Source organism: Poecilia reticulata, chromosome 6, assembly GCF_904066995.2.
Source record: "Poecilia reticulata chromosome 6, P_reticulata-male-v2, whole genome shotgun sequence".
Lineage (NCBI taxonomy): Eukaryota > Metazoa > Chordata > Actinopteri > Cyprinodontiformes > Poeciliidae > Poecilia > Poecilia reticulata.
Window position 1 is genome coordinate 12,978,002 of NC_088835.1, and position 14,151 is coordinate 12,992,152.

Genomic DNA, 14,151 nt, shown 5'->3' on the forward strand with positions numbered 1-14,151 from the left:
ACACTTCCTCATTTCCAACAGAGGCCACGGTTTCTGTTCTCGTTGGATTGTTTTCCTTCCCAAAGTACATAATGGGTCACAAAAAAAGACGGAACTTTAAACCAGGGAAATACAAATAAATACTGGATATTATTGTGAAAAGTAGCGACATGTTAACTTCAAACATGGTTTTTATAAAGAACTGACTCTTAGTGACTGTATTCTGAAACTACTAGGCCATATGTTGAGGATCTTCTAAAATTAAGGTTATCCAAGGATTCAACAAGACTGAGGATGAGAAAGCTCTGGAAATTCAGTAAATATCAGAAGGAGAACTTTAGCAAGTATTTGGGAGTTATTTCTGGAGCAAAATTTTAAAAAATCATTTGATGAAATAGTGTCACATAAACACACAATTAATATGTTACAATGTTTAGTAGAAGCTATGATCACGTGACAAGGATGACCCTGGGATGTCAAAGGACCGTGAAATGAAAACTGCTGGAGCACAAATCTGACTGTCCTCAAGAACATCACTAGAGATGAAAAGACTGATGACTAAGCAAGGAGCCCTGAGAAAAGATTTAAGCTTACATGAAACAAATACTGAACTTTTTGTCCACAATTATATGCTCATGATCAAAAAATCTGACTGATAATGACTGCAGATAAACTTCTAGGTTAAAAAAAATGTCAAATTAGAAATTAATACGTGATAAAAAACACCTTAAAATAGCTGACATGTTCAACTCAGTTATTTTGCAACTTCAGGTAATATTTTGTCCTCCAAATGTATTAGCTGGTATTTTTACCTTGTCATTAAATATTATTTTATGACAATAATTTACCTCGTATGATAAAAAAAACCTCCCTTGACTCATACTTACTCATTTATCTGACATTTATTTGCTTAATATGAACGAGTCAATGCTTCATTTGTTGTTTAATGACCAAAAACAGAGATGTTGGTGAAAGTTTTAATTCTTGCAGCTTCAGATAAGCTGATTGCTTTTGAAAGCAGTCTCATGCTTGCTGGTGATAACAGGCTCTCACAGCAGCTTTCAGGTTCGATTCTTCTGTTGCTTCTTACTGCAACACAAATGTTTTTATCTACGCCAAGTCTTCTTTGGATTATCTTTGTGAAACACGGTAATCTTCACCTTCATTGATTCCTCTTTTCTATGCTCCCGCTGCGCTGCTATAGAGGAAACGCAGAGCTGCTATTTTTCCAGCTTGCTGCAAAAAAAAGATAAATAAGCTCTTCTCCAAACAAGCTCTTTCACTCTGTCCTGCCCACACTGTCCCCGAAATACTGCTGGCCTAAATAATGCTTCACATCCAGACCAAAAGCCTCCCGTCTTTGCGTCACTAATGCCCATGCATCAGCCCTGCTGTGCTGGTGGTATTTTAATTCACATCCTGATTTAGCCCGAGGATGCAGATTGCAGTCCGCTCTGCTCCGAGCCCGTTTGCTGCAGCAACACCTGGGATTGTGGACGTGTCATAAGCTTCGGGTGACACTGAAATTGCCGTCGGCGTGAGGCGAACTCGAGCGGATGTGTTTGTTCTTACCCAGAGCCCACGGTTTGTCCTCCCCCGGCCCCAGGCGACATGGGTCCTTGTACTGAGAAAAAAGTGTGTGCTGCTGCTCCAGTTTGTCTTCTGCAAAAGGACAGACACACACAAACCGACCGTGGACGTTAAAATAATAGTCACGGCTTGAAATACACTGAAAACTTACTGCAAAAGTATTGATATGAATATGATTTATTTTGCGGATCTTTTTAGAGAAAGCTTTAAAAACATTTACACCATCAATCAACACTAGATGGCAGCGAAGGGGATTTGTTTTTTTTACTTTACATTTTACTTGGCACAGAAAATAAATTTTCATCTTGAGTCTCTATGTTACAGATATATGTTCTAATTTCAAAGAGTTTATGATGAAGTGAAATGAGAAATCCAGTTACGTTTAAAACTATTTGTTGTGGAGTTTTAGTATTATTTGCCTGTTGTTTGCTTCTGAACACAAATCTGACTCAACAAATACACTCCTGGTAGAAATCTTCAGACCGGGAAAAGATGGCTGTAATTATTCAAATTTCATACAGTTGGATTATAACCAGGATTTAAAGAAGAATGCATGAATAAGAAATGGGAACAAGAGATCCAAATAAATTAAGAATGCAATAAAGAGTAACTGCATTAAAGCTCAAACAGGTTGGCTGTGAGCCACCAGCACTGAATGGAACTGATTCACTTTAGTGTTGTACTACTAAAACAGTTAGCAGTAATTTTACTGCAGCAAAGTTTTTACTTTTACTTGAGTGCTATCATTATGAAGTATTTCTACTCTTATTTGAGTAAAATGTCTGGCTGCCCACTGTGTCAGTAACTTCATTAAATGAAATATAAGCCTGTTTCAACCACAAAGCGCATCAGATGAACCTCTGATAAACTGTTAAACACAAATGAGATTCAGTAATAAACGTGTTGACAATTTATGTTTCAGTCACTCAAACTACTCTAGTCGATCATGCTCGACTGCTCCTCCATGTTGCAGTTCTGCTGACCTTTACTTTGAAGGTTAACGACATCAACATCTGCACACCTGGAAGACACCATGGTGGTGCAGGCAGACAGGAAACGGGATGCGGCTCTGATTACCTGAAGAGCAGTTATCAAAGTTGAGGTCTCCCAGGATGACATCGAAGGCCACCAGGTCCTCCAGCACCTTCTCTCCTTCGGGGGACTGAGATGAGGATTGGCGAAACTCGGCCCCCCACTGGAGGAGGAGGTCCAGCTGCTCGCAGCGGACCGACGAATCCCCTGGATTGCAAACAAAAACCACCAGAGCGTGTTTGTCCACTCTGAGCTAAAAACAGGCTCATCCAGAGGCTACCATATCTGCTTTGGTTGTTCTTTTTTTTTTTTCTTTTTTCATGTTATTACATAACGCAGGAGTTAGAGAGACTGTTAGCGTGTTTGTTAACACCGAGGTCTGCTGCATCTATCAACTGCTGCCGGTAAATCTGAGGAGGGAGGAGGCGAGCGGCAGAGGGGGAGGCAAAGGGTGAGAGCATCCGAGGGAACAGATGAACAGTGGAAGGTGTGAGAAACAAAGACGTGTCAAGATATTGGCGGGTGAGTAGGTGGCTTTGGCTTTGATTACTCTGGGCTGCAGCTCAGCTCCATGTGAAATGTTTGTGTTTTATCAAAATTTACAAGGGAAAAAAAAAATGGAAGAAACTGAGGAATGTGGAGGCGTGTTTGTTGTAAATTTGTTTGCGAATGTGTTTGAACAGGAAGATTTAAGGGAAGGAAACATTTAAGGGGGAATTTGAACTTGTGCACTCATGAATGGAAATGTATTTACTTTTTTCTTCATGCTTAATAAGTTTCTGAAAAGCTTTTGGTCAGTGTTGAATTGTCAACAAGCGGGCCCGGTGAGAACGGGGCAAGAACAGTTTATGTTGTTGATAATTTACAGCCGTGGCTGAGAAAAATCCTTCAGAGGGCCACAAACGGACAGCGGACCATTAATAAGTAGCAATAAACTTTCTAAAGGTCTTTCAAAATATTCCAGATATTTTGCTGCTTGTTCAATCACTTTTAGTCCAGGACCCATCTTCAGGGAAACGTTCTGTATGTTGAGCTGCCAAACAAAATAAAAGCTCCAATGCTCTACGGATGAGCTGCCGTTGGGTTGACACAAAGTTATGCTAAAATGTAAAAACACCCCATGATGTTATTTCATTAAAGAAGGATGGATCTGATGGGAAATGAGACATTTTTATTTACGTGTCAGGAAAAGTCAAAAGATTACTTTAAGCCCGAACATTAATTTAAAGAAACAAAACACAAAAGAAAACAATCAAGAAGCAAAAAAAAAAAGAAAATTTAATCCAACTTCTTTAGTTGTATGTAAGGACAGATAAGGATTTTAGTTCTGACAATGTGACTCTAAAACAACGACTCTGCATTTCTTGTGTCCCGATTCATATTTTTGTTCTGCATCACAAACACAGCTTTCAGAAACTGTTATAGTTGCTTTTTTAAAATCCAGACACACCCTTTTTCTGTGCTCAACTTGTTTCCTGTTTTTTTATTCAACACGCTGCACATTTGCTTTTGCTAAAATACGAAACAAATGCTACCAACGTTAGCCTTTTATTACAGTCAAACCAGTTGAGAAAAGGAAGAGTCTCTGAAATGATGGTTTTTCACTCAGTTGATTAAATCAGACTGTTTCCATTTGTTGAGTCCAACATCCTGCATCCTAAATGAGAGACCTGATAACCTAAATTTGACTCCTGCCTTGATTTTCTCATATGGATCCCCAGATGGTTACATCAACACCTCACAATAGAGAAACGGGAGGATGTACAAATAGAAATTAAAATAAAGGTACCAGTAGAATGGTAACATGGTAAATAAATGAAAGAAAAGATGCTACGGTATTGTTGACAAAAAGAGGTGGGAAACAGAAAAATGAGCAGAAACCTGGAGGGATTTTAGACGCTTCCACATGTGAGGCACGGTTTGTGCATATCTGAGAAGCTCACAGGTTGCAGAAGAAAACACACCAACTGCTGCCCACCTGAAACCCCCCAGACCTTCACCCAGGCCCTGAATTATTAACTCCAGCTCATGCTCAGTTATAGAATCAGTCCGCCTGCATCTTTTGCTCGTCTCAGTAAAAAAAATTTCAGGTCTGTGTTCTCTCATCTTTCTCCCTGACTCACATCGCAGCCCCATTCACCTTAAGAGGGGGGTTTATCTTTGGTGCGTCTATAGAAGCAGCCCTGATTCTGCTATATTTGGGCCTGCAACAAGTGTAGGAGAAACCCAGAATAGCAGGAGAGGAAGGGGGGCAGAAGGGTTGTCTTTGGTAAAAAATGAGCGTGGCATTGACCGGGAGGCTTTAAATAGGTCTGTGACGCCTTCAGCAGCGTGAGGCAGTCGCCATGGGAACAGCAGACGGAGGGTTTTGACGCAGTCGTTTAGCTAAATTTCCAAACGTGAAAGACAGACATTGGTAACGAGACATTCAGAGCGAAGGAGCAGCTTAGACCTACATGCAAACATTTGCACTGCAGAGTAACTGAGCAGCAGCTACTGTACCTTCTATGGCGTGGAGGTGCGTGCAGGTGAGGTATCCCACCACCCTCTGCTCCTGATGGGAGGTGCCCACGTGAACCTGCAGGGACGAGACGCCAACACAATGTCAATGAAACCGATCCAGCAGGACCGGCGTTGTTTTCTACCTCAGCAATGTCGTAGTTTGTTTGTTGAATTAAGCCACACGGGCTTGTCTCAATTTTCCTCTTTCCCGACACATTAACTAACAAAATGGTCACACAATGAATAGATAATCTGAACTACTTGGTCATAATGTTATGCCTCGATGGTTTATGCTTCTGCTTTCTCTCTGATTAAATGTCCCTGATCAAGTTGCACTTCGACCACACATTTGCTGTTGCAATCAGCAAGTTTCTTTCTGGATATTTGACCTCTGCCCTCAGGAGAAATTACAGGCTAATGACATTGGTCGATTTCCTGGCACAGGCGAGGCTTTTAGGCAAAGGTCCAAACATTTTCAACGAGATTGGTCCTTTGAGAAGAACATTCCAGAAGTTTAATGTTTGCCTAAATCAATTGAAATCAGTGCTGTAAAAAAAAAAAAACAACCTTTTGCACAAATGGCAATTAAAAATGCTAATGCTTTATCTTTTTTTTTACCTGCTCTGCAATAAATTAAATATGCAATATCTTGCATTATAACATTGGTCTTGAACTTTAATAAAATAAAAAGTACAGTTTCCTATTTGGGTCTAATTCTTTCTAAGGTTATTCCCAGCAGCAAAACTGAGAACTTTCTTTTTGAAAACTCCTGCTGTACTTAGCGACGTTTAATGAGTGGTTATGTTCAAGTCTGTTTTGATTTGAACAAAAAAATATAACAAAATCTTATCCTAAATAATTACAAACAGGCACATTCTGCATCAGCTCCGTTTATCAAAGAAACACATTTGTCCCATTCTTCAAAATTATCCCAACAGCTGCAAAGTAGCACTGAGACGCTAATGAATGTCAACATGGGAAGTTAGCTTGTGGATCCTGAATGGCACACCAGCAGAGCATTATGGGAGTTGTAGTATTAGAAACAAGACATGTAGCAGATCTTTAATGGAGCGAAACGTTCAAACTCAAACTGTTTTGCCCAGAAGAAAGAAAGTTGGTTGGAAGGGTGAGGAATAATCCAGAAACCGTGAAGCTTCTGTCCAGAGCAGATTTCAGATGCTTTCCTCCTGATCCTGCTGCTGCAACCTCTTTGCCTTTTCAGCTTGCAGGGAGACGCTCTCAGTCAGCTGGTTCTCTGCGCTGATTGTGCTCTGATAGCTTGTCTAAACGCTGGCTGCTGCAGCTGTGACATTAACATGTTGCAGCGCAGTTGATTGATGCTGCATAAAAAGCAAAGCTGCAGTGAGCTCTGCTAGAAACCTGCTGCCTTCCCTGAATCCTGATGTTCCTGCTCCAGAATACAGACACAGATCTGGTTTAACTCAGTCACATGACAGAATTGCAATTTGTGCACTTGTGTTTTTTATTTGTTTGGTTGAAACACAAAGCTAAATATTCTGTTTTATTATTATTACTTTCTTTAGATTTTTGTAATGAAGCAGATTAAACCGTGTATTCTCACCTCCGATCAGTTATCTGAATGCGTATTCCTGCTTATGTATGTAAATAGTAGATATGTCATAATGGTACCGTATAAAAACGGTTAATGGGTAAAAAAAAAATAGAAACCTTTTCCAAGAATATTCTGAAAAATCTGTAAATATCAGCTAAAGTTCTTTGTGTGCAAAAACAAATACTGCTGATCACCATTTGATCTGCTCCTTCCCTAGAAATAATGGTACTCCTGACATTTTGTGCAGGATTATAGATGATCTGAGGTGCTTCTGGGGGCATGAAACATTTTTTTTATCAGCAGTAAGCAATGCAAGCAGAAAGGTTGCTACACTAAAAGTAAAACCGTGTCTTTTTTGTTTCAGAGAGGATTTCAGGAAGATGAGCAAAGCAGGACGACCAGGGAAAAACAAAATCCAAAGCTTTTCAAGAGTCATTTGCAACAATCGGCAGCTTGACTGAAGTCAGTTTGTCTCACAAAAAAAAACAAGCCGGTTCAGTCAGAGACAACAAACAACGCGACTGAGGAGATCATTATTTTTAACACATCCACATCGCTCTTCATACATTTTTCACCACTTCTTCCCGACCTCAATTTCTCCACTCCGCAAGCAGCAGACGTGGAGAGCCACGTCACAACAACAAGACATCACTCTTTATTTAATCAGACACCTTCAACAGCAGCGCTAAGAGTCCTGAAGGAGAGCGAGCGAAGGCAGCGACTCGCAGCTCTGAAGTGTCGGTGGGTGGAAGCAACTCACGGTGATGAGGAGGAATAAAGGGCTGCAGAGGAGAAAAGGGAAGCTGTGATTGTGGGGTTTGAAGTGCAAAAGGCGTCTGCGTGAAGCAGGTCTGTTTCAAGAGAGATCAAAAGAGATTGCTGCTTGGGTTCACAGATCAGATGCAGAGCTAAAGACAGGAGCATCTAGCCAGGTAAGCTGAACGCAGAATAACAGCAGAGCAAAAAACAAAATCACGGAGGGCTGCTTGAAAAGCCAAACAACCTACGTTGAGTTCTACAAAAGCTTGTTAAGAAATCTGCAACAGTTTGGCAATTTGACTAAGTCAGAAAATGCTATTTTAAATCCAAAGATGCTGCATGTAGCTTTTATTTATTTAGTAAAATACCAGTTGACCTACAATAGTGTAAAATAAATAGGAAACCCTAAAGCAGCCAGATTGTTTTTCAGACATATATATTTATATATATATATAGTATATGCACACTATATATATATAGTATATATATATCCACTATTGTGCACAGAAAGGTAGCAAGCATTTTACTTGCACACGCATGCACGCGCACCCCTACACACACACACACACACACACACACACACACACACACACACACACACACACACACACACACACACACACACACACACACACACACACACCTACTAAGACATGGTACTCTGTGTTACTGACATCGTGGAGATTCCTACACACGTCTACATCTTCAAATAGCACCTGACCCAAACTTTTGCCCGAGTTGTTCTTGAAATCTGCCTTTGAAATACAATCATGAAGCCTTTTTATCTCCAAGGCTCCTGAATGACACAAGCCAAGAACTTCTGGGTTCTGGACCTCAATAAAATGATGTATAAGTGCAGGTCTGGATCGCTCTTCTGCTTTTGTTTATGTTTGGTAAAATAGTCACAGCATTAAATTATCTGCAAAAATTTATACAAATAAATATAAGTCACAGACTGTTCCTAGCACTGTGCAATGATTAATACACGAATAATCCTAATGAATTAATAGTAATTAAAAATAATAGTGGATCAAAGGCTTCAGAACATTTATACCACAGCAGGTATGGAAAACCACAAAAGCAAAAATTAAATCATATACAAATCTATTAATCTCTTCATGTTAAATAAATAAAAAGTATAACGTTTTATTTAAGTATTTATGTCAGCTTGAGTCATGCAGATCTGATCTGATCATTTCCATAGCAACGACCAGAAGTAAGGCGTTGCACCAGAAGTCTAGTGAGCTCACTGATGAGGTCATAGATGGCATTATGTGCATCACAGTAGATCAAAGAAGTGCTAATGCTTGAATACTGGAATCTCTAAGCATCAGTCAGGATCCAGACATTTCTTGGAGTTTCAAATTTGTTTATAGCAACAATGTTCAGTTTTGCGACGGCGCTTGTTCCCCTGATTTTCCCGGTTGGTTGGGGCATCGGATATGCCGTGACGACTGGGATGAAAAAAGTGTGCGATCGTTTCTTCCCAGGGAAGGATTCCAATGAAGGATACGATCAGGATGAAGAGGACGATCCGTTTTGGAAAGGATTTCCATCTACTTCCGAAGAACAAACCGACCCGGCTGGGGAGGTTTGTTCAGAGATGATGGTACAGCGTGAGTGTGAGACTGCAGTCGCAGAAAAATCTAACCCGGCTGGGGAAGATTTGTCTGTGGCTGATCTCGCAGCCAAAGCTTTGATTTCGCTGGTCCCATCCATGCAGGAAAGTCCTCTGAAGGCCACTTTCTCAGGGTCCTTTGAATTACAACGTTCCCCGGACGGGGAACGTTTCTCCTGTGCTGATTTGTCTGAAAAATCATCTGTGAATGTAAAGATTTCCATTGATGTCGAGGTTTCCTGTTCCCCTAACGTTAATTCAGAAGATAGCGTTGGGTTGGATCTGCTAGATGTAGGGACATCATCTGCAGGACCAGGACAAGCGGAGGAGAACTTCAAGTTCTCCAATGAGCTCCAGAACAGCTGGGTGAACGCTGCGTTCCAGAGCATCCTAAACCTGAGAGTCACCAAGCGGTGTCTCGCTAAGGAGAGGGTTTTTCTGGAGGCATCGTCCATCCCCTGCTGTGGGAGTCTCCTCCTCTCAGCTGTCCATCAGCCTGGCAAGCATTTTAGTCAGCAAGACCTTTCCCCAGTTCTGATGGAGCTGGGGGAGAAGAAGCTGCCATCGGATGTGGGAAAGGACTACGACACAAAAAGTTTGCTAGAGTCTGTGATGGTCTGGCTGGATTCGTTTGGCGGCGACACAGATAGAGAGTTGTACGACAACGACTTCTGCTCTAACTGTGGAGCCACTTCCCTCAGGCGGCTGAACGACGGCGCCCTCATTGCCCTTCCACCAGTGTTATTTTCAACCAGTATATCTATACTGCTTGAATACTGGCTGGATTTGGCGTGCAAACGCCGTTGTTCAAGCTGCGGGTCAGCCTGGCAGAAGAAACACTGTCTGACCGATAACAAGGTCCTGGTGTTTTTTCTGCATAGGTTTACCAGGGAATACCAAACCAAAGCCACTCAGACCATCGATGTCCCTGCAGAATGTGGGACGGAGACGTACCACCTGTCCTCCGTCATCTGTGCCGATCCAAAACTGACAGACGTCTACTGTTATTTAATGAAGGGAGAACGAACTGTGAAGGCAGATAACGAGCATGTCTTCACTGCAGACAGCGACTGCAGTGAAGACATGCTCAACAACGGTTTCATTTACATTTATGAGAAGAATTGATCAGACACCAAAGGACAAAAGGTAAAAAGATTTGACAGGTTTCCTGTTTGCAGGTTTCTCTCCGGGGACTCCGGCTTCCTGCCACAGTTTGAAATCTCCACTGAAATGATCCAGTAGGCAGAGGTCCGATCGATCGATCTATTGATCGATAGATAGATCTATAGATAGATGTCTATCTATAGATCGGTTTCTCTCCGGGCACTCCGGCTTCCTGCCACAGTCTGAAATCTCCACTGAAATGATCCAGTAGGCAGAGGTCGGTCATAGATAGATAGATAGATAGATAGATAGATAGATAAGATAGATAGATTAGATAGATAGATAGATATATATACGTTTAGACGACAAGGATAAATTTAAATGGGACCTTTGTAAAGGACCTTATATTATAACTTAATGCATCATGGCTGCTTGTGATTGTAACAGTCAAACTCAGGTTGAAACACACATTGTAACATGACAAAATATATATTTCAGTCCTTTATTGTATGAGGTGAAAAATGTCTGAGCATTCACTTGTTGAAGTTTATTTAAATACAAAACAAATTAAAGCTTATTCATTCCAAAAACAGGCAAACTTCCCCAGTCACTCAGTGCGTTATAGTTTCACATTGTTTAGGATTTGTTGCTGCGTGTTTGCGCAGTGTGAAGGAAAGAGGAGACCAGCTGCACAGGCAGGCTGCGAAATGAGATGCAGGTGATCGGATTGTGTGATCGGCAATAAGAGACCGTGATCGGTGATCACCGATCATACACTTTTTCACGGAAAAAGTTTATGATCTTTTTCATACAGACCGATCGATCGGCCGATCAATCGGTGGCCGATCGATCGGCACATCTCTAATCTATATATATATTATATATATATAAAGATTGATTTTAACAACAATGAAAAAGCCAAATGATAAAAATGAGACAATTAAAACTGAGGAGAAGATATGTATAGGCTATACTCTATAAATTGCAATAAAGCAATCCCTTTTTCCAGTGAGGAATAATTTGGAAACTTCCGCATTTTGTTTAAAAACCACATCAGCAGTGCATTATGGGAATGTCATTACATCTTCAGGGAGGTTTGCCTGATCAGATCTGTAGTTTGGTGCTCTTCACTGTTGAAGTGAGAGTGAACACCAAGGTGAGTCCAAAGGTTTAACTGAGACCTTCGGAAAGAAAATGGTCACCAGAGGGAGACAGGTGCCCTCTAGTGGTCACAGACAAAATACTGTCTTTCTTTCAGAGCTTAATATCTTCAAAATAATGACGCAACATTAAGATTTATGCAGCGCAAACCAGCACAGACAGAGCTTAAAGCTTTGAGTCAGTCCATTTTGGCTTGTTCTGTAGTTTCTCAGCTTTTCCAGACATTTTGTTCTTGCTTTGACAACTAACAACGTAATGACAATTTAAGGCTGTAAGTTTCTCTAACCTTTCATAATTCATTGCTCTTAGTTCTCTTAAATTTGGATCACAGTTAGAGTGAATGTAAATATTGTGTACAAATAAAAGGAATTATATTTTAGAATGCAGCACTACCATGAATATTTTTCCCACTGCTCCAACAAAAGTGAAAATATGATTATCTGAAAAATAATTTGAATAAAGAACTAAAATTAACATTTTAGATTGTTTTTACAGCCTGACTGAAAGTTGAGATGTATGTAGTCAGTGACCACATGCTGCCCATCGTCGCGTTAACTAACCAGCTCTTTCATAGGTCTTCTCTTAATCGAAGTCTTCAGTACAGCTACAGAAAAATAAAGAAAAGGATCAATTGAAAAGGAAAGTTTTGACAGGTCTACATGTGACAGGTTTAGCAGAGATTTTCGACAGCCGAGGACTTGGAGCATTTTTCCTGTCAGCTCTGGAAACATTTTGCCATTTGTGAGGAGCTGTGACAAATCAACAGGTACCAAGTTGGTACCGAAACAAATGTTTATCCACAAGTGGATGTATTTAGTGTTTAACCCCATATTCATTTATTCACATGATTATTGTACATACAGTGAATAGTTCAAATGTCATTGCAAATTATTTAGGTTTGACATTTTGGTACGTGCTTGAAGAATTTCGTCTGAACCAATAGTATCTTCTAGCAGTGACGGTCTGCAGGACCCGGCACAACAGTTAGCATATTGTTAGTAAAGCCTGCATGCGAATAAAACATTATTACAGCCGCAAAATTAAGCAAAAATGGGGGGAAAATAATTAACAGCTTTTTAGATTTTCTCACAAATTTGTCCAATGAGAATACGAGCATGATGATCTGAAATACTAAAGCCTGATTAGAAAAAAAAGCAAAAACACAATCAATCTCTAAGTTCTTTTTCACACAACTTGAAACAACCAAAAAAAAAAAGAAGCTTTCATAAACTACAACGTGAGAATGAAACATCTCAGTTTAGACCAAACCAAACTTATGCTTCGTCAACACAACTATTCTCTGATCCACCGTCTCTCAGATTTAAAAACACGCTTCTTTTCTAATGTCTTGTTGACCAAAAAAAGGGCATTCTGAACGCGCAAATGCGTCTTACATAACGAGTCAAGAAAACAGGGTTTTCTGTTCTTTGAATTAGCCACAGTGTTGAGGCAGCCTACAGAAGAGTGGACATTTATTCAGACAAACTGAAGAGAACTGCCAACAACAGGTGATATGTTTTGGCTTGATGTCTGCGAAGATGCTTTCAGAGAAAAACCCTCAGAGCCACAGGAAAGCATTAGCTTAATTAATCTTACTGTAATACCAAACACAAGCCAACTTTTCAGGTTGGAAACACTAAATAAACCCCACAACCCCAGATTTCCCACTCAACATTCAAGTCTCTAATTCAATTACTCCTCATATAACAAGTGTTTAGGGAAGGGTGGCATAATGCAGTTGGCACTCTGTGTTGCCAACAGTATTCACTCATCCATCCATATCACTGAATTCAGACATTCACTCCCCTCATTTCCATTTCCACAAAATCCAGCAGCCTTATGGAAGAACGGGTCACTCAACGGGACGTTGATGGATTTCAGCATGATAGGATGCCACCCGTGCATCAAGTTCAGTCATCAAACCTCGTTAACCAATCAATTCTTATTGGTATGATGAAGTATAAGCGATTGCCAATGAAGAGTCACGAAACATTTCTTTGGTTTCTACTGCAACAATAATCAAATATGTCTGAACATGTTTGTTTCTTCCACTGTTTGAAGTTGAACTTTTAATCTGACAAAGCTTAACCTGTGGCTTCAGCGGCTGCATGCTCAAGAGGGATTATTTATACAATTATTTTATTATTTTTATGCAGTACAGTTGACACATAAGGGAGAACGGGGCCAGGCTATGCAAATCTAAAGCAACGCTGGAAAGCCCTGCAGGCGTTGACCTTTCACCTGTAAAGAATAAAAATTTTGTGCTTTGGTTATAACAAACAACTAAAGAAGAAACGTTGCCTTCAGAGAAAGACGAACCAAACTAATGGGAGCAGATCAGGTATGGTTTCAGGTTTCAGGAACAATGAGAAAAGTGAAAGAGATCCCTTTCTTTTTCCCCTCTATCCATTCTCAGTCTACAACAGAAAATTACCACTTAGAAAAGTTCATATTCAGACATCCGTTTGTTTACACGCAAAACTGGATGTAGCTCAAAGATTCAGTTAATCCAGGAACGAGGCTGGTTGGTATCTTGGTGTTTTTTGACATCATTTAAAAACTGGGTTTGTGTGTCATGAATAAAAACTGAACTGTGCTTTAAATTTAGCCGGCAATATAAACGAGTGCCATGGCTAGACGTCATTGTAAAATCACTGCTATTTTTTTTTTATTTTGCCGTCACATTTTTAAGACTGAAAATAAATTTTTTTAGAACTTGATACGGGAAATGCTTCTATCTTTCCTGTCGTTTAGGTTTGCATTAAGACAGGAGGAAAGGAAAAAAGAAAAAAATGTTATCTGGTTCAAATTCATTTAATTCACTCCAAATTAA

At 40.2% G+C, this 14,151-nt stretch overlaps 1 protein-coding gene across 3 annotated transcripts in view; it reads right to left on the minus strand.

The window, feature by feature from the left end:
* The window catches only part of smpd3 (sphingomyelin phosphodiesterase 3), a 68,434-nt gene that overhangs the window by 12,421 nt on the left and 41,862 nt on the right, over positions 1-14,151 (minus strand). For all 3 annotated transcript variants that reach the window (XM_008411768.3, XM_008411767.3, XM_081607957.1), the window contains exons 5-7: positions 5,104-5,179; positions 2,647-2,808; positions 1,552-1,641 (exon numbers count right to left, since the gene is read on the minus strand). In XM_008411768.3, the coding sequence (XP_008409990.1) occupies positions 1,552-1,641; positions 2,647-2,808; positions 5,104-5,179 (328 nt within the window). The remainder of the gene's footprint in view (positions 1-1,551; positions 1,642-2,646; positions 2,809-5,103; positions 5,180-14,151) is intronic.